Source organism: Penicillium citrinum (assembly GCF_028827155.1).
Source record: "Penicillium citrinum strain IBT 23319 chromosome Unknown utg000009l:1.0-4274883.0:1.0-4276374.0, whole genome shotgun sequence".
Classification (NCBI taxonomy): Eukaryota; Fungi; Ascomycota; class Eurotiomycetes; order Eurotiales; family Aspergillaceae; genus Penicillium; species Penicillium citrinum.
In genome coordinates this window covers 2,228,293-2,251,765 of record NW_026622694.1, presented here as the reverse complement: position 1 = coordinate 2,251,765, position 23,473 = coordinate 2,228,293, and the positions used below count along the sequence as shown (strand labels likewise).

Here is a 23,473-nt window from a genome sequence, read left to right as displayed (position 1 = left end):
GCATACATAGTTAGTACATTATTCCACAACATTAGCAAATTCACCATTACCTTTTAAATGGACTGTCATTATAACTTACCCACACAAGTTACATATTTTCATCCTCTTCATTCATAGGTATATTAAATTTACTAACTGATGCTCTATGTATACATAGTATGTATACTATGTATATGTATACACTGTGAATGTACATTTACTTCCACCCGACATTGCGCGACTCGGGAGGGCATTTTCCCCCGGTGAGCTGATCTGGCCGATTCTCCACCGGAAATTTCCCCTCACGCAGTTGGGGTAAAACAAGTCAACCAGCAATAACAAAAAGACAAATAACTTATGATATTTCTGTACTATTCAACTGGGACATTTACGCAGGAGGCAATGCTCGATTAATTAAATAAATAACTATCATCTGTCACCCAAAACTGGGGAGATTTCTACTGTACATATTTAACAAGTTTAACAAGTTCGGGCTATTACTATGTACTACCGTATGTCCAGGATATGCAAGTGGTGCACTCGAGTGAGCCCTAAAAAGGAAATCCCCACACGCGGAGAATCTGGAGAAAATTCTCTGGTGAAATTACGTAGCAACGCGGAGATGTGGATTGTTTTTTTTTTAGGGGGAAAACCATCGGGATCATCGGGTCTATCGGGAGGACATGACCGATTGAGTGTAGTTCGGATTACTTCGGGTTCTATTATTCTTATTTGCAAATTGATTCCACTTCCATTAAGGGAATATCGTAGCGCGATCGACTCAGGGCCATACTCTCATACTACAAGCACTCCGTACTCTGTAGCAACTCATTCACCCAGGAGATCGCGACTGACTATACAGTCCAAGACCAATCTATCACTCCCTCTTCATCCTCTCTACCCGAGACGCACTCCAGCCTGTCGCTTCTTACGAGCAGTTTCCTCCATCGCATTGTTCATGCCCGTGTGTTGACTGCTATCCAGTGCACTCATCGCTTCCCGTTTCTTCTCCTCTTCGATCTTCTTCAATCGCTTCTCGGTCTTCATCTTACCGCTACCCTTGCCGTGGAATTGGTGACTCAAGTGCTTGAACGCCTCCTTGTGTGTCATAGATCGTCCGTACTCGTCCACATATTTCAGCTGGACATCCGGCTTATACTCGCGATTAAACACTTCGGCCATCTGGCGTGCCTCCTGCTGGTCACGCTGTTTGTTCTCCCACCGTGCGTATTCCTCACGCTCTCGGGCAGTCATGCGATCCAATTTGCCAGAAGCGCGATCACGCTCACGTTGCATGCGAGCCCGACGATCGGCGTCAGCCTCACGCTTGAACTTCTCTTGCAAGAAACGTTGTCGGTCGCGCGTGAGAGAATTGCTCGATCCACTATCTGTTTCTTTGACCAGGCCACGCTGTCGTAGCATAGACAATGTAGATCCTAGACCTTGGTCCAATGTAGCTTCTTCTTCTAATCCGGTACCCGTAAGCCCTGGCTCGGCCTCCTGGGATCTCTCCTGCTTCAAACGCTCTGCAAGATCTTCATCATCTTCAATATCGTTGTATGATCGCTCCATGTCCACGTCACCAGTATTTTCCTCCGCTTCAGCTTCCGCTTCTGGGTGTTGTGATTCTGGTTGTGGAGGATGATTCTCAGCCGCAGGCTCTGCCACTCGTTCTTCGCGGGTGGGAAGGGTGGGTTTCTGTAGATGACTGACGAATTCAGACGTTTCATCAATGACAAGACCGGGCTCTTCAGCATTGTCGTCGGGGGGTATCGGTTTCCATGGGGGTTTGAGACTCTTCTTCCCGGAGCTGTCGCGCAAGATCTTCTGGGCGGACCTTCTTGCGCTTCTTAAAAGCGGCGCGCCGTTGGGCCGCCAGGGATGCTTGCAGGTCATCATCATCCACGAAAGAGACATTCTGATCGACCACCCTTCGGGGAGCAGGAGCCGGCGCTCCATTGCTATCAATTTCCATAGATGAATCCCCTGCGGGTCCAGCTCCGCCAAACATATCCTCGTCATCGATCACAGCTCTTTGTTTCGTGGTCTTGCTCTTCTTCTTTTTCGGCTTCTTGATTTTCACTTCGCTGATATCCATATAATCTGATGTTGGAACTTCGGGCTCGAGGTCGAGAGTGATGGCGCCCTTTTTCAGTCGTTCCGATACCTCTTGTCGCTTAGCCTCTCTTTCCTCCTCGGTGGAGCCCTTTGCGTCAAGGGTGAAGCGTTTTCGTTTTTTGCCTTCGATTTCTTCGTCGTAGTGTGAGAGGATGCCCTGGTTCTCTGCGGTGGGATCGTAAACAGGCTTGTTCTTCTTCAACTCCAGTCGCTCTTGAGTCTTTTCCTTGTCGACCAAGTTTATATCTTGGAGTTCATCGCCCTCCTCTTCATCGTCCACAGCAGCGTCCTTCAAGGTCAGAATATGATCTTCACCTCCCTCGAAATCATTCACAGCGTGTCCGACCTTGATACCAGCAAGATCTGCGGCCGTATATTCAGCCGCAGCGGCGCGCTCTCGTTCTTCCAGTTCTTCAGCAAGTTTGCGCGCGCGCTCTTTCTCAATTTTTTTGGTGCGCTTCTTGGACTGCATCAACCAGGACTTTGTATCGAGACCGGCACCATCATCTTCTCCAAGGGTGGCGCCTTCCAGTTGGAGATTTCGCTGAGCGGCATCACGAGCTTTTTTGATGGCGGCGCTGCGCTCCTCCCGCTTCTTTTTTGCCTCGGCGTCATCCTGGAGTTTCTTCCAATTATCGTATCCTTGCGCCTGTCGGGATTCGAGGGTGCTCGCGGGGTCTTCTTCTGATTCGGATCCGCTGTCGCTATCGTCTTCCTTAAAGGATGGACCGGCGCCATCAGCACCGGGAACAGGGAGTGGCTTCAGGCCTAGGGCCACCCGAATCTTGTTGTTCTGCTCAATCGAAAGAGCGTCCGTCATGGTGAAATGAGGGTGGCAGTGGTTAGCTGTAGACGAGATCCTTCTTGAAGTGAAGCGGCCTTGATGCGCGCTGCCACGTGATATCGCACACTAGTCCCAACACGGTTAGCGGCACAATTTCTTCCGCGCGATAAAAAGGCGAACTTCCCGCCTCAACTTTTTTTTCTCTTCTTCTTTTTCTACCAAGCGGATCTGTGTCCAGCACTCCCGTTCACAGCTGTGTTACGGTTGAGAGCTGGGCAGCTCGACGATTTACGGAGCCATACTTTTCTTTACATGTATGGCACTTAACGGTGTCCTGTCGACAGGTCCCAGATTAATGTTCTGCGCCGGGTTACCCTCGGGTCTTGAGCTCCCCCCCTGGTGAGCTCGGCTTGAGAGCCTGGAGGCGGACGGCGTCATATTTCATGTCCCTTTGCCGATTGGCCGTTGGCTACTGAGGTTAGGGAAAAACCATGACTTGCCAACATACCATTATACATAGACAACGATATTCGTAGTGCTGCAGCTCGTCTAAGCTCTGTTAGAAGGCGGACGGACAAAGCTCAGCTCAGCCCAACTTAGCCTATTCACAGCTTTGTTTTGCAAACTTCGCAGTGTGGATCGCGTTGCTAGGGCGATTGTAAATGCCTCTTCTTTAAGAGATCTGATAAAATATGATCTACGAATCTCGACTGTCGCATTGTTTGTCATCGGCATCCATCATGATCATTATTTCCTATCTCGGCCAGAAGTATGGTTGTACAATGGTGTATACAACGGCACCCTCCGTCCTAACCCATATGCTATACCAATAGTCTCAATATCCAGAAGTATATCTTTTACAGCAGCTTCAGATGACCAGTGACACTGTCAACGACGCTCTTCGGACCCAGCACACCTAGAACCGTGCGACTGCCAGCAGCAATTTGCGTGCGACCGGCATCCTGAATCACACGCGCGCAAAGTCCCATGCTCATAGCCTGAGCTTGTAACAGAATCATATCATCCTCCGACTTAATTTGTAGGGCGATCTTGGCTTGACCACCGCGTTCCCAGCGAGATAGGATCGGCGAATCGGGCTGGTGTGACTGGAAATATTTGTAACAGGCGAGAGTCGCGTGTGAAGCTTGAGCAGCCATTTTGCCTATAAAAGGTACAAATGAAGATTAGCATATCATCCTCGAGACTATTGCGATTGCAAACAGTCTTGTTGTAGAGCCAGAAAATTCCACATACCCTTTGTCATGCCCAGGTCCGTACGAATGACCAGCACCAATTTTACCTCCTCAGTATTATCCTTGAACTTTGCCAATTCCTCGCCATTTCCCTCATCTTCGCTCTCTTCCTCTGATTCTTCCTCCGCTTCGTCGGATGAGTCGCGGTGAACCTTGACGTCGTAGTTGTTCGGCCAGCTTTTCTTTTCGTGGAACAGGCCGAGTGAGGCACCTTGGCCAATGAAATATCCTGTGACGCCGGCGATGATAGCCGTTGCGACCACGTAGGCGGCTGTTGTCGGTGGGACGCGGTCAAGAGGTACGGGGGCAGCCATGGTGCTTTTGTGGGGGGAAGGACGAGGTTGAGGTTGGAGTTGGTTAAAGGCGAGAAATTGAAAGTGAGTGAAACCTGAAGGTGAGGTAAGTCTCGGCCGCCGTAATAAAATCAACGCCGAACACAACTCAATGAACGCCTTGAATACATCCCAGATAGAGCTGACTAGTATACAAACTTCATATTTAAATCAACTCTTTGCATATGCTTCCACTTATTTTGTACGATGCGTTTTTAAGCCAGTTTACCTGCAATTTGTAGATGGAGTGGTTGGATATATATTCCAAATGTAGCCGCAAACACTTTACGCCTAGGTAGGCGGAAGTACCTACATTTGCTGATAGGCCTAGATCCATCCATACAAGACAAGATACATCTGGAAATGGATGTTGTAGAGCCATCTACATAAGCTGGAGGTTATGGACCTGCAAATCCAACACTGAAACTGCAAAACACAACAATATATATACTGACTATGGATACAATATGACTGATTTTCTTAGCTTTACTAGCATCCTATACTACTAGTATATGGTATTAGTAGTATAGCAGCAGTAGATACTGCTGCTATACTAAAGAACGAACATAGGTATGCTCGTTCTTTGGAAATCAAATCTTGAGCTGATCCAGCACCCGCCATAATATCCAAGTCTTAGTCCTCGTTTCTCGTTCCAGGTCCTCGAGTTCCTCTTCAATCAACTTGAGAAGCTCCTTGAGAACAGACAAAATATATAATCCATTCTACCGTTGGCCTTCAGCTGATCAAGAGCAATCTGCTTCATTTCCGGTGTGAGACTACCGCTGATTTTCCGCTGTTGAAGGATATGTTAGATCAATGGATCCCCTGTTACCATAAGGATGCATGTTGGACGAAAACTTGAACTAAATTACTTCGAATTCCTTGAAAGAAAGAAGTGTCTACATAGGAAGACAGTTAGGGCCTCATAAATACCCTCCTGGACTTTCAGCTCCTCGTTCAGCTCTTGAATAGTTTGTTTTGATGAACGTGGAGGCGCTTAATCGACCACCTCTTAGTTTGCTGGGACTTATGCTGTGCAACCCTAAATCGTCCACAAGTTCAGCCAAGGAGGCTCTAATATGACCAGTCGGGCTTGGGATTGCATTATGGGTTGCTTCCGTGTATATTATAGCTGAAGTAAATGAGAAGTATTAGCGAACAAAAATAAATAAATATATATATATATATATATTTTCAATTTAATCGCTGTCGTTTGAGCAAACTGTTTTTGATGCGTGGTATGCATGGGGCGACCGCAGGATTATGCACAATCATCAACCGTGGACCTCCACCAATGCACACCCGCAGATGACTAGTCAACTTTCTGCAAATGAACGAGCGGATGGAAAAAAGGATCGTGCGCTATTCTAATCGGGCTTAACCCTCAAAAGAATGTCGTTACCTGGGCAAAATCCATCAGCAAAGCCCCCCCGCTTTCTACCGTCAACCCTACAAACCGTTTAGAAATTGCTCGAAATCGATTTGTCGCGCGATATGTTGGACGGTTATGTGGGCAAGATCTTGGAAAATGCCCCTTTCCCATATAGTAACCTGCTACTGCTCGCCTTGGGTACTATTATCATTGCCAAGATAGTGCGAACTTTGGCTTGGCGATTATGGCTTCATCCGCTAGCTTCTATCCCTGGACCACGATTAGCGGCAGTTTCTAGTTTGTGGGAGATGTGGCAGGATGTTTTTCGTGATGGAAATACTGCTCGGGCCATTGATGAGCTTCATCGAGAATACAGTATGTACTGCTTGAAGTTTACAAGATTTGGTGTCTAATTTGTTATTTCTTTTTCTTTTTCTTTCTTTCTTATAGATACCGATATTGTTCGTATATCTCCGAACCACATTCACATAAATGATCCGGACTTCTACTACAAGTTAGTTCAATGAGACACACTACTATAATCTCATGGCAAAGTAAATGCTCAATCTTGAACAGGATCTTTAGCATCGGATCGGGCTTTGATAAAGACCCCGGCTTCTATGGAAAGTTAGGAGTCCCCCGTTCAATATTGAGTGCTGATAGCAAAGCGGCCCGATCCATGCGAAGCAAATCGAATGCGATAGTTGCACCACGAGACTGGGGGGTAATGGCCGAGAAAGCTTATTTGGCTACCAGAAATGCCTCTGATCAGCTTGCATCCCGATTCAAGAAAGGCGAGGAAATTGATTTGTTCCAAATGCTTCGGAGTATATCGGTACTTAATACCCCAGAAACCTTTTTGCCTTGCAGCCTTCTTTGAACGACCATTGACTAAATTAAACACGATAGACGGATATCATATGTCACTTGTGTTTCGGATTTTCTCCGGAATTTGTTAACAAGCCTGAAGAGGCAAAAAAGCTGCTCGATGTTCTTGATATGTGCTTGGAGGGCCTTTGGTTCAGTAAGTAAATCCAAGATGGTAATCATTCCCAGAAAATAAACAACTGACCATTATTTCCAGCCGTTCATATCCCATTTCTGGCCGAATATTTATTTTCTTTGCCAAAGTGGCTCCTGAAAATCTTACTACCAGGCCTCACTTACTTTAGAAATGTGAGTTCTTGATCTCATTTATTGTGACACTGCTAACTTTGAGGTATAGCAAGGTGGCGAGTGGATCGATCGAAATTTGGACTATAGTAAAAACGCCCACCCGAATGATAGAAAAACAACGGTCATTGAGGCTTTGAATCCATCAAAGGATCACAACCTCAGCGAGGCGGATCGCGAATGGCTCATTGACCAGGGCAATACCTTTGTCTTTGCAGGCGTGGACACAACATCTACGATGCTGATGTACACTTTTCATAAAGTTCTATCTTCGCCAGACATCCACAGTCGCTTGAAACAGGAGTTACAGGATGCCAATCTTTTAATTGAAGATGGATATGACTGGAGACAAGTCCGACAACTACCCTATTTAGTATGTCGACCAAATAAAACCCTAGTGATATCTATACGTACTGACACCCTTGACAGACTGCGGTAATCAAGGAGGGACTCCGGCTGAGTGTTGTTATACCAGGACGGCTCCCTCGCACTGTCCCTGCCGAAGGGATAGAGTATAATGGTATCTTTCTTCCGGGGGGTGTAAGTTATCCTCGTCACTTCTGTCGCCTCGATATTTACTACTACTAGTAGCTCAGAACTGACAAAGGAACAAAGACAACGGTATCCAGCACGATCTACTCGATGCATCATAATCCCACAATATTTCCCAATCCAGAAAAATTTGATCCAGGTCGATGGCTAGCCGAGAACAGCATCGAGCTTGAAAGATACAATGTTGCTTTTAGCAAAGGAAGTAGAAGTTGTATTGGGATGAAGTATGTTTCTCCCACTAGCATGGAGTTAGTGTACGCTGAAGACATGACTGGCTGACACAAAGGATTGAATGCAGTCTAGCATACCTAGAAATTTATACCACGATGGCATTGTTTTTCAGCAGATTCGATATGATCCTGGAATACCCAGCACCGGGCAAAGAATTAGAATGGGCCGATTGTCTTGCGCGAAGGTCGAAGGACATTATCAAAGTTAGGATTACTGCTGATAAGTTCTTTTCTTATGCTTAGCAAAAAACGAACTAAATTGTTTGATTCTTTGAAGATATTGAAATTGACTTGAATATAAGATTTGTCTCTACATCTCTTGTTTTGTATTACAAATATAATATCTATAGGTATAGGACCATCCAACCATACTATGGTTAGGTAGTTCTGGGTATACTAATATTATTAACTCCTTTATATGTTCTGCTTTAATACACACATCGTTTATTAAGATATTAAGATTTATACTATTTACCTCATAATTGTATACCAATATAATACTACACTACACTACACTAGTTAACTACTACATAGTTATGTACACACGTAGTACGTATGATATACTAATTCTCGGAGTGGATTCCCCCGCGAATAGGCCGACTGTGATTGGTCGACCATCCAACAGTCGCAAGCTGGCCTGATCCGCCGTGGAGCTCCATTACTTCCCCTTTGGCGTTTAACTCCTCCGAGATCTTCTCCTTATCCCTCGGGTGCCGCTGCATTGTTCTACTTTTAAGGTATAATCTTTTCCATCCCCTTTGTTTATATTGTTTCATATCAAACTCCAATTTCAAATCATGTTCTTCCTTCTACCTTCCCGGACCTATCACCTCTAGCGATGCATCTAGGCAACTACTAACGCGTCGCAGCCATCAAAATGCGTTTCACTTCGCTTGTCGCCCTCCTCCCTGCCCTCGCTCTGGCACAGGAGCAACTTCCTTTGGCCGACCGTGTTCAAGGATGGTTCAACAAGGCCAAGGCCTACGTGCCCACGGCTGTCCCGGCTGATCCCATCGAGAAGCTGGCCGAGAAGGTCACCGAGAAGCGCGTCACTCCTGTGACCCTTCAGAACTGGGAGTCCATCCTGACTCCCGGTCAGCAAGAGGAAGATTGGCTGATCTTTGTTACTGGTGGCAACAAGACTTGCTTCGGTCGTTGCGAGCGCGCCGAGAAGGCATTCAATGTAAGCAGCCATCACAATCTCAATGCTCCCTTTTCCCACCACTGTGACCATCATTATCGAGCCCTCCCTTGCTAATCCATCTAGGAATCCGTCCTCCTCTTCTCCGCCGACCCGACCTCCCCCAACCTTGGCATGCTGAACTGCGAGTCGGAGCGTGTTCTTTGCGCCGCCTGGTCTTCCGGTGCTCCCTCCGTCTGGTACTACCAAGTTCCCCAGGCCCAGCCCGCTGACCAGGAGCGCCTTCCTACTCCCCTTCATGTCGTCTATATGAACACCACCACCGTGACACCGGAAGAGCTTTACCAAATCCACTCCAAGAAGAACTATGAGAAGGTTTCTGCTTACGAGGGCGCTTTCCACCCTACCGACGGTTGGGTCGCCAAGTACAACCTCACTCTGGCCTTTGGTTACTTTATTTACGGCATTGGCGCCATCCCCAGCTGGATGTTCATGCTCGGTATCAGCTTCTTCAGCCGTACCTTCATGTGAGTGTTTTTCCGCATCTGAAAGCATATCTCGCTCGATGGCTTTATCCCCTTCTCTCGAACCATAAATATTAATCTTAGTTTCTAATTAGGGGCCGCCGTATGGGTAATGTCGGTGGTGATCCCGCACGTCGTCCCGCTGCCCCCGCTGGTAGCGCGAACTAAACAACTTTCTTTCCGATAATTTTCTGGAATTGTACATAGTTGAACGGCGGGCGATTTGACGGGATCAATGCAGTTGTTTTAGCCTGGTATAACCTCCAGTATTGGATATTTGGTTGATGCAGGCCCTATATTGATGGCGTTCTAAACTCTAGCTTTTTTAATTGGACGGGTGACATTTGAAGCTGACCTGTGTTGTGTACTATACTGTACTTTGCAGATACTACTGCATTAATTCTCCCATAATCGTGCCGCTGCCAATGGTAGTGCTTTATGTAGTCTTGTCTCGGGAGATTGATTAATGCTGTTTCGGGTTGAAAGTGGCAATTGAATTGCTCAAAAATGGTATGCATAACCGTCAGCTGATCAGCTGATGATTAGTAGGTACTATGTAGTTTCACACAGTATGGACATTCGCAATAGTTGAGCTGTATGCATTACTATAGGTATAGAACAAGGACTCTCAACTGTATGGGTACGCCTACTGTGAGTGGCAACGGCCAATGGCTCTACGCAGCTTTTGCACTATGTATGTACAAAATGTGTATGGTATATCGAGTACGTACATACATCGAATGTGTAAACTTCTTGATTGCTCCGCCGATCTTCACAATCTAGATTGAGTTTGCTTTGTCATGTGGCAAATCCACTTGGGCTCTGCAGTGTACTGCTGTATGTACTAACTAACTACTGTATGTACGAAGTACAGTACAGTACATAACTAGTTGAGTATGGACTGAATGTATACAGTGCAGTCCATGCGGGAATCCCCGGTAAATTACAGCTAATAAGTCACAAAAGGAAATTGGATTAATGCAAAGCGAGGGAAATAAGTCTACGTACAGAGCCAATGCAGGTGAATATTTGGTTGGAGTCACGCTTCTCTTCATATGTATTCGATAAGACCAAAATTGGGATGACGTAAACAAGTTCATCAACCAAGAAGACTTTGGGCAATTCAGGTACTGACTATACAATTACAATAGTCGATACTGGGTCAAGAATCACCAGGGCTATGCTATGTAAACTTTACAACTACAGTATACCCTAAGGTAGAGCATGAGATGGTTATCTCTGCCTCATTACAGTGCTGAGTGATTGACTCAATAACTATGAGCAATTCTTCGGCCAGCTCCATCTCCTCCCCACTCCTTAAGGAACCCCGCTAGGCCGATGTCGGTTGCCCGCAGACCAGTTGGTGATATAAAAGCATCATGAATGAGAATATCATCCATTATATCAGAAAGAATAGTGTGTACAATATGAATACATAGTATATATTTAAGCCAAAGAATAAAATACCATTAATTAAAAATTTAATCCTCTGCTGGAATTCACAATACAAGACATGCCGATCTGATTGAGTCATGGAAGCGAAGCCGGCGCCCTCCCCCACCCGCGAAAGCGTCCCCCCCGGCGAATTTTTTCATTTTTTTTTTGCCGCCGAGCGAGACGAAGACGATTACTACGCACGAACCACACCGCCCGTCAATTCCACTATGACTCTTACTCTCTTCTCCTCCACTTGATCATAAATAATCCCTCTCTCTCTCTATTTTTTGGTCCTTACAGTTTCTGGTCCATTCGTCTCTAATTGTTCTTCGTGAACGCCTGTCCTTCCACCCTCACCTCGTGAACTTTATCAATACCCCTCCAAATCACCCCTCCACCCCACCATCCACAATGTGTCCCGGCGCCGACAATGAGCCCAACGGGGCTCCCGTCGTCGCAAATGGTGCTGACGCCAATGGTATGTTCCAATAATATATTGTCCGGGATACTCCTCATTCTTGAATATCCTGTGCTCACAGTTCAATTGCAGGCGAACACCCCGGCTTCACCGGCATTGAGACTCGCCAGAATCCCCACCCTTCCAGCCGCAACCCTTACGGTCACAACGTTGGCGTGACCGACTTCCTGAGCAATGTTTCCCGTTTCAAGATCATCGAGAGTACTCTCCGTGAGGGAGAGCAGTTCGCCAATGCTTTCTTTGACACCGAGAAGAAGATCGAGATTGCCAAGGCTCTCGATGAGTTTGGTGTTGACTACGTGAGTCATGGGATAGACAACCAAAGTCGATATGACTTACCAAAAGACGTGTTGACTAACCTAGCTCTACTACCATAGATTGAGCTTACTTCCCCCTGTGCCTCTGAGCAGTCCCGTGCCGATTGTGAGGCTATCTGCAAGCTCGGCTTGAAGGCTAAGATCCTTACTCACATTCGCTGCCACATGGATGATGCCCGTGTTGCTGTTGAGACCGGTGTCGACGGAGTGTGAGTCATATAGATCCTATTTTTAATAGTGCAGCAGTCTGCAGGAACCCGGATTACCGTACTAACCCTGGCTACAGCGATGTCGTCATTGGCACTTCGTCCTACCTTCGTGAGCACTCTCACGGTAAGGATATGACTTACATCAAGAATGCCGCCATCGAGGTTATCGAATTCGTCAAGTCCAAGGGTATTGAGATCCGTTTCTCCAGCGAGGACTCCTTCCGTTCCGATCTGGTTGACCTGCTCTCCATCTACTCCGCCGTCGACAAGGTTGGTGTCAACCGTGTTGGTATCGCTGACACCGTCGGCTGTGCCTCTCCCCGTCAAGTCTACGAGCTTGTTCGTGTGCTGCGCGGTGTTGTGGGATGTGATATTGAAACCCATTTCCACAACGACACTGGCTGTGCTATCGCCAACGCCTACTGTGCCCTCGAGGCCGGTGCCACTCACATTGATACCTCCGTCCTGGGTATCGGTGAGCGTAACGGCATCACCCCTCTGGGTGGTCTGATGGCCCGTATGATGGTCGCCGACCCCGAGTACGTCAAGAGCAAGTACCGCCTTGACAAGATCAAGGACATCGAGGACCTGGTCGCTGAGGCCGTTGAGGTCAACATTCCCTTCAACAACTACATTACTGGATTCTGCGCCTTCACCCACAAGGCCGGTATTCACGCCAAGGCTATCCTGAACAACCCCAGCACCTACGAGATCATCAACCCTGCTGACTTCGGCATGACCCGTTATGTGCACTTCGCTTCCCGTTTGACCGGTTGGAACGCCATTAAGTCGCGTGCTCAGCAGCTCAAGATCGAGCTCACTGATGCTCAATGCAAGGAGTGCACTGCCAAGATCAAGGCTCTGGCCGATATCCGTCCTATCGCTGTTGACGATGCTGACAGCATTATCCGTGCTTACCACCGTAACCTCAAGTCTGGTGAGGACAAGCCCCTCCTCGACCTGTCGCCTGAGGAGCAGGCTCAGTTCGCCGCTAAGGAGAAGGAGCTTGCTCAGGCCCAGGCTGCTGGTCTTCCCGCTTAATAAGACAAAGCAGTCGGATTTAGGCGTTGAAGTACTATTTGCATATTATTTATTGTGATTTTGAGCTTGCGGGACTCGGAACTGAGGGGCATATATCTCCATCCCCGGGGCCGTGTGCCGCTTCGCGTGTGGGATTTTCAATTTGCCGTGATGATATGATGTGAATTATGTTTGGGACTTTTCATTTTCTTCTTTTACTTTATTTTCTTTTTCTTTTTCTTTTTCTTTTTTTTTCATTGGTCTCCAAAAGTGTTTCCTTGGGCTTCTGTTGGAGCCCGATAAAGGATTGATGGGGTGTTCATGGAGAGCCCTCGATCTTGTATATAAGCGCAGCAGCCGATCTGGCAACTCATCAGTTGATTTTCAAGTTGATATTTTGTCTTAATTTACTAGCTATCATTAGAAATAGTATTTGTAGCAGTAAGATGACTCAATGGCTGATACTGCCTGCATTTGAAAGAATTGCATGACAGCATACGTACAATGTACAATGTACATAGTACTGCAATATCTTGGAATACCCCAGCATGATATCATACCCGTTAGCCTCGGTGGAATATTTCAGCGCATATGTATTCTGTTCACAGAGCCTTGAAATAAAAAAGCAGAAACACAATTGTAATTAAGACGAAATCATAAATAATAATAAATTAATAGGTTAAGACCAAATTAAATCAATACTACTCAATGCCTTTAGTGAAACATCATGTGGTCCAACAGCCTCGGCATGGGGTCTGGCCAGTCCGCGGACCTTTGGGACTTTCCTACTCCGCTCTCCGCTCTCCGCTCTGCTAGAGTAGCAGTGGCCGGTGACTTCAAGGCTTCCTCCCCATCATATCTTTACTCTCTATCATTAGGGACACAATGAGCTCTGCGGCGCTTCCTGTCGCTCTCCAAAATAAGCTGCTGGGCTATAGCAGCCACTGGAGAGCCTCCAGTGCACATTTATCCGCCTTGAACCTGGACCTGTAAGTCGCCTCTGCCCCCAGGCGCGACTTCATTCCCCGCGGCCGATCATCTGAATGAGTTGGACTAAGATAGACTGACTTTGCCTGTGGTTTGATAGTCTCCGAAATATTGTTTTTATTCTATTTCTATTCCGCTACACGCGCAAGACGTTCTACTCGATCCGTGGTTACGGTCTCTTCGGAAGTATTCGCAATGTCTACATCGCTGTCCGTCTATTTTGCTACTCGATCTTCCTTCGCTTCCCCGGAGTACGTGGCCAAGTCGATAAGCAGGTTTCTACTGCCATCACGAATCTCGAGTCCAAGCTTGTACAGAGTGGCCCGGATGTAAATCGATACCTCACTCTGCCCTCTGAGGGTTGGTCGGCAGATAAGATCCGCGAAGAGCTGAACAAGTTAGCTGGTCTGGAACATACCCGGTGGGAAGATGGCCGTGTCAGCGGTGCCGTGTATCATGGTGGCGAGGATTTACTGAAGCTTCAAGCTGAAGCCTTTGGTCAGTTTGGAGTTGCGAACCCGATTCATCCGGATGTCTTCCCGGGAGTCCGCAAAATGGAGGCTGAGGTTGTTGCGATGGTAAGGCTTTGATGCTAGATTTAAATTTCCCTTCTTGGGCCTATTGAGAGCACTTGAATCGCAAAACTAACAATTCGCCTAGGTCCTCAACTTGTTCAATGGTCCTACCGATGGTGCTGGTGTCACCACCAGCGGTGGTACCGAATCCATTATCATGGCCTGTCTGGGAGCCCGGCAAAAAGCCTTCTATGAGCGAGGTGTGACCGAGCCTGAGATGTAAGTCCTAGCTCTTTCTTCGTTGTCTTTATATTGGGTTCAAATACGCAGTTGCTAATTATCTGCAGGATCATTCCGGATACAGCACACGCAGCCTTTATCAAGGCTTGCGAGTACTTCAAGATCAAATTGCACCGCGTGCCTTGCCCTGAACCCGACTTCAAGGTCGATGTCAATGCGGTCCGTCGTCTGATCAACCCCAACACCGTTCTTCTCGTCGGATCTTCTCCCAACTTCCCTCACGGCATTGTCGATGATATTCCCGCTCTGTCTCGTCTTGCTACGAAATACAAGATCCCACTCCACGTTGACTGCTGTCTTGGTTCTTTCGTTGTCGCTCTCCTAAAGAAGGCCGGTTTTCCCTCCCCTTATGAGGAAGAAGGTGGCTTCGATTTCCGCCAGCCTGGTGTGACCAGTATTAGTGTGGACACTCATAAATACGGTTTCGCCCCGAAGGGTAACTCGGTCCTTCTCTATCGCAGCAAGACCTACCGCAGCTACCAGTACTTCATCTATCCAGACTGGTCTGGAGGTGTTTACGCCTCTCCCTCTGTAGCGGGATCTCGTCCTGGTGCACTGATTGCCGGCTGCTGGGCCAGTTTGATGAATGTCGGCGAGGCCGGCTATATAAACAGCTGCACTGAGATCATCAACGCCGCTCGCAAGTTCGAGTCCGCCGTACGCGAGCATCCTGTTATCTCGCTCCATATGGAAGTCGTGGGTAACCCCATGGTCAGTGTTGTTGCCTTCCGCAGCAAGAACGGTGCTATCGACATTTACGACATCGCAGACGACCTCTCTGGCAAGGGCTGGCATTTGAATGCACTCCAATCTCCTGCAGCTTTGCATTGTGCTTTTACCATTCCCACTGCTAAGGCTGTCGACACTCTCATCACTGATTTAGTTGCGTGTATTGACAAGGAACTCGAGAAGGCAGAAGAACGCCGCCAACAAGGCAAGTCATATATTTTGAAGCGCGGTGACACATCGGCTCTGTACGGTGTTGCTGGTAGCATCCCTGACAAGAGCATCGTCAGCCGTTTGGCTGAGGGTTTCCTCGACACTCTGTACAAAGCCTAAAACCTGTTCGGGTCTCGCTACAATCAGTCCATCAGTCCTTGTTATTGCACCCTAAACTAGCAAAGCCTGTCCTACACTTCCTAAATCAGTGGCGTTTGCAATGCTTTTGAGAAAGCCCTTGTCAGTCAGCGCTCGCGAAAACGGTCGGCGCATCTATCACTTATCCATAATTCAAATTGCACATATTTTGTTTTTTATGAGTATATTGTAATGGTGTCCGGTATAGTACAGCTAGCGAAATATCGAGATAGGTGGACGTAGAGTACATGACAAGAAAAAAGCGAAAAAGGAAAAAGCCCGCTCCATGCAAAAGTTCGACAAATTAAAAGAACAGAACAGAACGAATCCGACTTCTCCCAGGTTTGATAACAAGACTAGATTCGAAGTGGTTGGTTTCAGGGTATCGTGCTTGACTTCAGCAAGATAGGCGCCTTCTTACTGCGCATTCATTTCACTTCGTTCCTGCACAGCACTCTTCTCAATGTAATATCCGGGATCAGGCTTGCGCTCCAAATGAACCTCCTGCTTTGTCATACGGCGGTCGACTTCCTCCACGGAAACAAGTTCTTTCACTTTCATGATTTGACCGGCGACGGAAGGCGAAACGGCGTGGAAAACTGTGCCCATACGCTTCTTCAGGCCGAGGGCCTTGAGGACATCTGTTGAACGGCGCGGGAGACCGATTGCGGAACGGAGGAGGGTGACGCGGAAGTAACTCATTTTGAAAGTGATTATAGAATCTGGATTTCTTCGGGAATGGCTCTTGGGGGGAGCTCTTGATTGTATCGGCTGTTCGGGAAGTTTTGTTTTCTTTTCCCGAGAATTCGCAATTGGTTCGAGGAACGACGGGATACTTCGGTGGTATATCGTAACGGGTGATGAATTGGCAGACGTGACAACCTTGCGATATGAGTGATCCCAAACGAAGATGTCAATGACTGCTTTGTGATAATCGCGAGACTCGTGGATTGCGCGGGCCGCAAAATCCAGGGCGGAGGATCACGTGAATAAATTCTGCCGGCGGATTGGCGGCTCCGCAGCTGCTTTGCGGGATGAGCATGGGGAAGCATTCATTCTCACCATTGAACATTGGCTTATTAAAAGCAATCTTCGAACCTGCTGCTGATTGTAGTTAGGACGATAATACCTGAGTCTCGGCAGCTTGGTTACTCCTGGAAGAACTAGCTCGACTGCGAAAACAAACACGAAATCCGCCCCTTCGCCGATAAGGCCAGACCGTCACCATGGCTCAGAACGGTAATGCTGAAGGTACGGTTTCCATGCCCAAGCTGGAAGATCTACTTAGGCATCCGGAGGATATAGACAAGATTAGTGGCTTGAAGGCGGAGTACCAGCGCAAGAAGGCGGCCGTCGACTCGCGACTTCGTGAAGGCCTTCGTGACCAACTTGAAGCAGTGCAGCGAAGTATTGGGTTCTTAACAGAGGGACAACGACAAGTCGCCAAGACAAAAGACGAGCTACAAGGCATCGACAAGTTATGCGCAGAGTCACAGGATAGCGTGGAGGACTTTGCCCAGATCGATAAGCTAGCCAGGATTCAACGACATTTTGACGCTACATTAATGATGAAGAAGGGATTGGAGAATTTCAATGCGGATATTCAGGAAGTGGAGGAGCTGCTGAGGGAAGATGATGATGATTTGGAGAATCAGCCAAATCTTCTCAAGGCGCATATGCAGATTTCCCGCCTACGAGACTTCCGGGATGAGGCCATGGACCAGATACGCAAGGCACAGGATGGCAGCAGTGAGCAGACTCTGACCGAGTACTTCCAGGGACTGGACTCGGTCATTGACTGGTTCGATGACCATCTGGGTACGGCGTGTATGAATCTTATCCCCTTGGTGCAAGAAGATAATAAAAGCATGGTTGTGCGGCTGGCCGTGATTGTGCTTAATGAAGAGAAGAACGATGACACAGTACGTGCGCTACAAGAAGCCCAGAAAGACCACAAAGACCTGGCAAGCCGTTTCAAGTCCATGAATATCGGTCCCAAGACTATTCGAGGCTACAAGGAGAAGTTCCTCCAGGCAATCGAATTCTATGCGCAGAATCAATTCGAAAACACAAAAGAGGAATTCCTTAGTGATCCTGACCACCTTGAGAAGAGCTTCCGCTGGTACTTCAATGACCTCTTCACTGTGCAGCAGGGCATGCAGAATCTCGTTCCTAAGAAGTGGAAGATCTACAAAACGTACACTGATATCTATCACCGAATGATGCACGATTTCCTAGTTGGAATGATTGACGATCCTGAAATCCCTGCAGACAACTTGCTTAAGATTATCCACTGGAGCGAGAAGTATTACAAGAAGATGAAGAAGCTTGGCTGGATGCCAACTGACCTCCAGCCAAATATTCTGGATGACCGTGAGCCAGAATTGGTGCGCCAATGGCAGGGTGTCATTATCGATGCTGTCGAGGAGTGGATGGAGCGTATTTTCGATGCAGAGAAGAAAGGTCTTATCGAGAGACAACCAGATGCGTTGGAGAACAACTCGGACGGTTATTTCCGTACAAAGACCATTGGAGATATGTGGCGAATGCTACATGAGCAAGTCGTGGCCGCAGGCGCTTCCGAAAGAGCAGATGTCGTCGAAGGTGTTATCGATGCCATGTTCCGGGCTCTGAAGGGCCGACAGAGCGCCTGGCAGGCATTGCTTGATGAAGAGTGCGCCAAACACAAGGTACCTGGTAATGACCAGGAAGGTATACAATTGCTACAGGATTGGTTGGTTGGCGTAGCCAATGACCAGATTGCCTGTATCGATGATAATGAAGAGACCGGTCAGATGGGCTATCTGACACGATTCAAACGTGACTTTGAGCCCCTGGTGACTCCAAAGTATTTGGCAACACACGCCAGTGCCGAGCTGGACGCTCTACGCGATGGTTACGTCGATCTGAGTACCCATTGTCTAACACAATTTGTTGACATCGTTTTCACGGTCGATCTTGCCACCGTCATCCCGGACCTCTTCACTGCGAAATGGTATGGCGAATTTGCTATCAAACGGATTACCTCTACCTTCGAAGATTATATGGCCGATTACACGCCAGTCTTACACCCCTCCCTGGTGGATATCTTGGTTGAGGAACTTTCAGACGAATTGTTGGTCCGATATCTATCCTCAGTTCGCAACAAGGGCGTGAAATTCCGTCGCTTCGTGGACCCCTTCACGGAGAAATTCAAGGATGATGTTCTTACGGTCTTTGCGTTTTTCCAAAAATATGAGGATTCGTTCGAAGCCACCATCAAACAAAAGTGGCGTCTCGTCAACTGGTTGGTTCGCTTGCTCGAGAGCGAGAAGACCCAGCCCATTGTCACCGTCTACGAGTCTTTCAAGCTCGAATATTGGGATCTCCAATTGTCGTGGGTGGAGGCTGTGCTGCGCACCCGTGACGACTTTGAGCGCAGTATACTCAGTGCGGTTAAAGCTAAGGCTGCCGAATTGTCTGTCGAGCGTGGTGTGGAAACTATCATGAGCCGTGTGAGGTAATAGTGCTTCTTTCGATAAGTAAATGCAGCGAGACATATTGCCCTCGACAGGGAACGAAGATCCAGCATGCAATGTTGGCTTTGGTTAGGCGACTCAAAAGCGATGCCATCTCAAGCAGGCTTGGGATGAATTCTTCCATGATATAGATAGTAAGCCGAGGAAATGAATAATTGAAATGAAGCCATTCCCAAAGATGAACATTAATTACACGCTCATGTAAAACAACCCGATCAGTAGAGTAATACTACCATGCAACTACAAATTTCAGGGCCCGCTGGCCCTTCAGCCATGTAACAGATTATTTCATTTGCGACTTCAAGAATGATTAACCGTAAGGTTATCAACAGTAGGCGATCTCAACGACACCTGAAATGAAAGTCGGCTTTGTATTGCACCAAATACCTGGGAAAAGATCATATTTCTACCGCATAGGGCCAATGTCTCGCTCTGCAACAACAGTATACTTCTCCCCCAATCGCGCATTCCACAATGCACTGGCCGGATCAGCCATAGAAGCATCATCAATATTCAGTCTTTTGGCGCCCATTTCACAAATACAAACCGAGTCTATTGGAATTCTATTAGCCCAGATGAATGGAAATTGAGCCGCTGAATTATTCGCTTGTCGGTCATGTCGAACAGAGGTCACAGGACGCCGCGTTGTTCGAATTTCATCACTATAGTAATCCCGATAATGGTTTAGAATATCTCTAGCATCGAATTCGATGCGCTTAGGACCACCCTTTTGTTTTGCGCGATCTCCGCCCTTCGGCTTTGGCCGGCCGCGGACATAAATTGTGTTCACCAGTGTGGTGTGTAGTAATAAAGGTCGAGCTTTTGGATTGCGGGCAAGAGCGACGGCATATGGATCTGGATTGGAATCATTCTTTACCGCGGAGGTTTTCATATTACTTTCAACCTGCGTTTGGGAGATATTGCCTTTCGTCGACAATCCTTCATCTGTAGCCTGGGAGCCGGAAGGAGCTGCCTCGCTTTTTGGCAGCGAATCTTGTGTATCCTTGGGATTTGGACCCTTTGTCCCTTCTGGTTGAATGAATCCAGCTTCTATGAATTTATCCCGTAGCATGATGCAGAATGGGTAGAGTCGGCCGGTGGGATCAACAGGTGAAGCATGTAAGACTGTCGCTGACTTGGCTCGTGGCAAAGCATGTAGAGATTCAAGAGAGATCATGAATGAGTCTGAAGAGATATTATTTTGAGAGCAGGGATGGAAAGGCGTATGCATTCGATCGTGCTTGGAGGATGATTGATTATTTCGTAATTTGCCAGCCACGCGGTCCGCTTCGCGCATCAAAGCAGGCAAATCAATAGAACGGAAGAATGCAATTGCCTCCTCGAGCCTTTCCTTCTTCGGGAGACTCATAACACCTAAAGTCAGGTGCAAAGTTCCCAGCGGACGAACGGCACCATCAGGAATGAGTGGTCGTGACTTTGCCTGCTGGACCATACCATCTCGGGTTGGAGACAAGTCTGCAACCGGTACTGGTGGATAGTCCTCTTTGAATGCCGCGAGTGATGCCTCAAGCTGTGGTAGAGACGCTTCATTCACAAGAGGTAGACAGAGAAAATGTGTTAGAGGTGGTCGCTTCTCTGGGCGGGGATTCCGAGGTTGTGGTTTGGATCCAGACGAGTTACGCTTAGTTGTCGCCATACTTGATTGCTTCAGGGCTGAAAACGAATTACATCGAGATGGAATATAGATCAATATCTTATGTTGCCAACACGGTCTGTGGAATCGCATATAGAAAGGGCTGGGAGGAAAGAGATGAAGCGCGGATAGTTGGATGTTTCAAGATGATGTCCAACTTTGATAGACGCACGGGCCGGTTCTTCTTGGATTGAGAGTATTCTAGGATATGCGATTATATTGATTGCATCACACACTGAGTAGGATTTCGGGGTATATAAAGCTTGAAAAAAAAAAAAATCAGACATATGGATTTTCCAATATATAATTAATCACTTACGATGGATTAAGTATCATACCCTATTTTCATCTATAAAAATGTACTTTGATAGAGGAAGTGCCCGATAAGCCATTCTTATCGCATGCCAAGCCCTTTCAAATCCAACGTCCATCAATTCCCTCAAAAAGATTAAGTCCAACTCAACTTGATCCAATTTCGACGTGTCTTGAGTTGCGACAATGAACAACGAGCAGTTCCGCCGACTGCTCTCTGGAAACTCCTCGAACTCGGCCGAAAAGTCCAGTACTCCTACTCGCAATGTAGCCTCTGGCGGCGCAACTCCAGGCGGGCTTCTGGGCTCCCGAATGCGCTCCAGTATCCCTATGACTCCGTACGTTACACTGCGAGATACGAATGCCCCGCGCTATAAACTAATTAGTTCATTCATAAACAGGCGATCTGTGACCGGTGTAGACTTCGCGCGCCAACTTGCTGAGCAGAGAAACGAAAATGACGGCCGACCAAACAAGCGATTCAAGTCATCTGCTGCCCCAAAGGGAAGCAAGCTGCCAGAGGGCTACCAAGACCGCGCTCAGATGCGCAATGCCCATGCAGAGGGAGAAAGCCAGGATGATTTACAAAAACGTGTCAAGGCACTGGAGGAAATGGTGAAACTGGGCCAAATAGACCAAGCTACTTTCGATAAGCTCTGCGCGGAACTCGGCGTCGGGGGTGATACCAGTAGCACGCATATGGTCAAGGGTCTGGATTGGACGTTACTGAAGCGGGTAAAAGCTGGCGAAGATGTCTCTAAAGCGGCAGAGAAGCCGGTACCAGAGCCAGAAGACGAGCCACTCTCCGCTGAAATGGCAGAAGAGGAGTTCGAGCGATTGATGGAAGCAAAGGGACAGGAGAAGATTACTGCCGCTCCAAAGGAACAGAAAGAGAAGAAGAAAGGGGTTATGGCACCGCCCCCACCACGCAAGAAGACACGCGACGAAATCTTAAAAGAACTTAGGGCTAGTCGAGCTGCCCCGCCTCCCCCGCCGGAGTCTACATTGGGTTCTCGATTTAAAAAGCTTGGAGATGATAAGCCCGAGAAAAAGCGATTTGTGGAAGTCGCAGAGAATGGCCGAAGGCGGGAGGTTCTAGTTATCACTGATGCGCAAGGCAATACGAAGCGCAAAGTACGCTGGATCGACAAGCCAGGTGAAATGGCACCTCCTTCTGAACTTCCTCGAATTGATAAAAGTGCCGAGCCCTTGGGGATGGAAGTACCTGCTGAAATTGCTGCCAAGGCGGCTGCTCAAGCGACCCAGGATGATGATGACGACGACGATGATATCTTCCAAGGTGTTGGCGCGGATTACGACCCTCTTGCTGGAATTGAGCAAGAAGATGACTCCGAATCAGACGAAGAAGGCGAAAACAAGGTGAAATCCACAGAGAAGCACGTGGATGATTCCACTAAGGATGATATCAATGCCGAGAGCAAAGCGCAACCCATAAAACGAAATTACTTCAGCACCTCTACTACCACCTCAGCCCCAGCGGAAGAAGAGTCAGACGACAAGACGAATCCACTAATGAAAGACCCCACCATTCTGGCTGCCCTCAAAAGAGCAGCAGCGCTCCGACAAACTTCGCCCTCGGCCGACGATTCTGGAGGATCCGACGAGGCTGCTCTCCGACAGAAGAAATTCCTCGAAGAAGCCCGGCGCCGAGATGCCATGGATGCAGCGGATATGGATATGGGATTCGGTGGAAGTCGTATCGAGGATGGCGAAGAGGAAGATGGACCTCTTCTCGACTTTAATGATGATGGCGAGGGCCAGCAAAGAGGCGGCGCGAAGAAGCGCAAGCGTGGACCGAAGAAGAAGAAGGGCGATAAAGACAGCGTATCTGATGTTATGCAAGTTCTGGAAGGACGAAAGAAAGATTAAGTAGTATTGCCAGAGGTTTATCAAGTCATTTTCCTACTACAGTCAAATTTTGAACCCAAGAAGAACGATGTACATATTTGTATAACTACCTATTGAAGTGAAGTATTGGAATGCATCAATCACAGCCGTGCACTATAGTGGTATGACAGTAGCAGGCATTGGCAAATCAGCCTACTAAAATACTATAAAGTCTCAAACATCTAGTCTGAACTCAATTGTACTTAAGATGGTAAAACCAAACAGGCAGTAACAGGAAATGAAAAAAGTGAAAGGAAAATGATGAGCCCGATTCGCCGTAAAA

At 47.6% G+C, this 23,473-nt stretch overlaps 10 protein-coding genes across 10 annotated transcripts; 6 read left to right on the top strand and 4 right to left on the bottom strand.

Moving 5' to 3' along the window:
* Window positions 1-876: 876 nt before the first annotated feature.
* N7469_010324 (U4/U6-U5 snRNP complex subunit SNU66) lies at window positions 877-2,917 on the bottom strand (the record flags this gene model as incomplete). The annotated part of the gene is made up of 2 exons (XM_056649229.1): window positions 877-1,779; window positions 1,817-2,917. The coding sequence occupies 2 exons, from the start codon at window positions 2,915-2,917 to the stop codon at window positions 877-879; spliced, it is 2,004 nt and encodes a 667-aa protein (XP_056496360.1).
* Window positions 2,918-3,738: 821 nt separating this feature from the next.
* On the bottom strand, window positions 3,739-4,448 carry N7469_010323 (aminoacyl-tRNA hydrolase PTH2; the record flags this gene model as incomplete). Its single annotated transcript, XM_056649228.1, has 2 exons — window positions 3,739-4,043; window positions 4,136-4,448. 2 exons carry the CDS (start codon window positions 4,446-4,448, stop codon window positions 3,739-3,741), a joined length of 618 nt encoding a protein of 205 aa, XP_056496359.1.
* A 1,512-nt stretch (window positions 4,449-5,960) lies between these two features.
* N7469_010322 (cytochrome P450) lies at window positions 5,961-7,714 on the top strand (the record flags this gene model as incomplete). The annotated part of the gene is made up of 8 exons (XM_056649227.1): window positions 5,961-6,213; window positions 6,289-6,352; window positions 6,415-6,673; window positions 6,748-6,862; window positions 6,923-7,014; window positions 7,064-7,384; window positions 7,441-7,551; window positions 7,688-7,714. The coding sequence occupies 8 exons, from the start codon at window positions 5,961-5,963 to the stop codon at window positions 7,712-7,714; spliced, it is 1,242 nt and encodes a 413-aa protein (XP_056496358.1).
* Window positions 7,715-8,670: 956 nt separating this feature from the next.
* Window positions 8,671-9,626, top strand: N7469_010321 (uncharacterized protein; the record flags this gene model as incomplete). The annotated part of the gene is made up of 3 exons (XM_056649226.1): window positions 8,671-8,976; window positions 9,061-9,461; window positions 9,554-9,626. 3 exons carry the CDS (start codon window positions 8,671-8,673, stop codon window positions 9,624-9,626), a joined length of 780 nt encoding a protein of 259 aa, XP_056496357.1.
* Window positions 9,627-11,306: 1,680 nt separating this feature from the next.
* Window positions 11,307-12,940, top strand: hcsA (homocitrate synthase; the record flags this gene model as incomplete). Its single annotated transcript, XM_056649225.1, has 4 exons — window positions 11,307-11,373; window positions 11,446-11,672; window positions 11,751-11,899; window positions 11,977-12,940. The coding sequence occupies 4 exons, from the start codon at window positions 11,307-11,309 to the stop codon at window positions 12,938-12,940; spliced, it is 1,407 nt and encodes a 468-aa protein (XP_056496356.1).
* An 864-nt stretch (window positions 12,941-13,804) lies between these two features.
* Window positions 13,805-15,780, top strand: N7469_010319 (sphinganine-1-phosphate aldolase DPL1; the record flags this gene model as incomplete). The annotated part of the gene is made up of 4 exons (XM_056649224.1): window positions 13,805-13,908; window positions 14,007-14,484; window positions 14,567-14,700; window positions 14,769-15,780. 4 exons carry the CDS (start codon window positions 13,805-13,807, stop codon window positions 15,778-15,780), a joined length of 1,728 nt encoding a protein of 575 aa, XP_056496355.1.
* A 435-nt stretch (window positions 15,781-16,215) lies between these two features.
* Window positions 16,216-16,500, bottom strand: N7469_010318 (mitochondrial 54S ribosomal protein uL30m; the record flags this gene model as incomplete). The annotated part of the gene is made up of 1 exon (XM_056649223.1): window positions 16,216-16,500. One exon carries the CDS (start codon window positions 16,498-16,500, stop codon window positions 16,216-16,218), a length of 285 nt encoding a protein of 94 aa, XP_056496354.1.
* Window positions 16,501-17,024: 524 nt separating this feature from the next.
* On the top strand, window positions 17,025-19,301 carry N7469_010317 (SNARE-binding exocyst subunit SEC6; the record flags this gene model as incomplete). Its single annotated transcript, XM_056649222.1, has 1 exon — window positions 17,025-19,301. The coding sequence occupies one exon, from the start codon at window positions 17,025-17,027 to the stop codon at window positions 19,299-19,301; it is 2,277 nt and encodes a 758-aa protein (XP_056496353.1).
* Window positions 19,302-19,722: 421 nt separating this feature from the next.
* Window positions 19,723-20,973, bottom strand: N7469_010316 (uncharacterized protein; the record flags this gene model as incomplete). Its single annotated transcript, XM_056649221.1, has 1 exon — window positions 19,723-20,973. The coding sequence occupies one exon, from the start codon at window positions 20,971-20,973 to the stop codon at window positions 19,723-19,725; it is 1,251 nt and encodes a 416-aa protein (XP_056496352.1).
* Window positions 20,974-21,468: 495 nt separating this feature from the next.
* Window positions 21,469-23,172, top strand: N7469_010315 (uncharacterized protein; the record flags this gene model as incomplete). Its single annotated transcript, XM_056649220.1, has 2 exons — window positions 21,469-21,620; window positions 21,684-23,172. 2 exons carry the CDS (start codon window positions 21,469-21,471, stop codon window positions 23,170-23,172), a joined length of 1,641 nt encoding a protein of 546 aa, XP_056496351.1.
* Window positions 23,173-23,473: the final 301 nt, after the last annotated feature.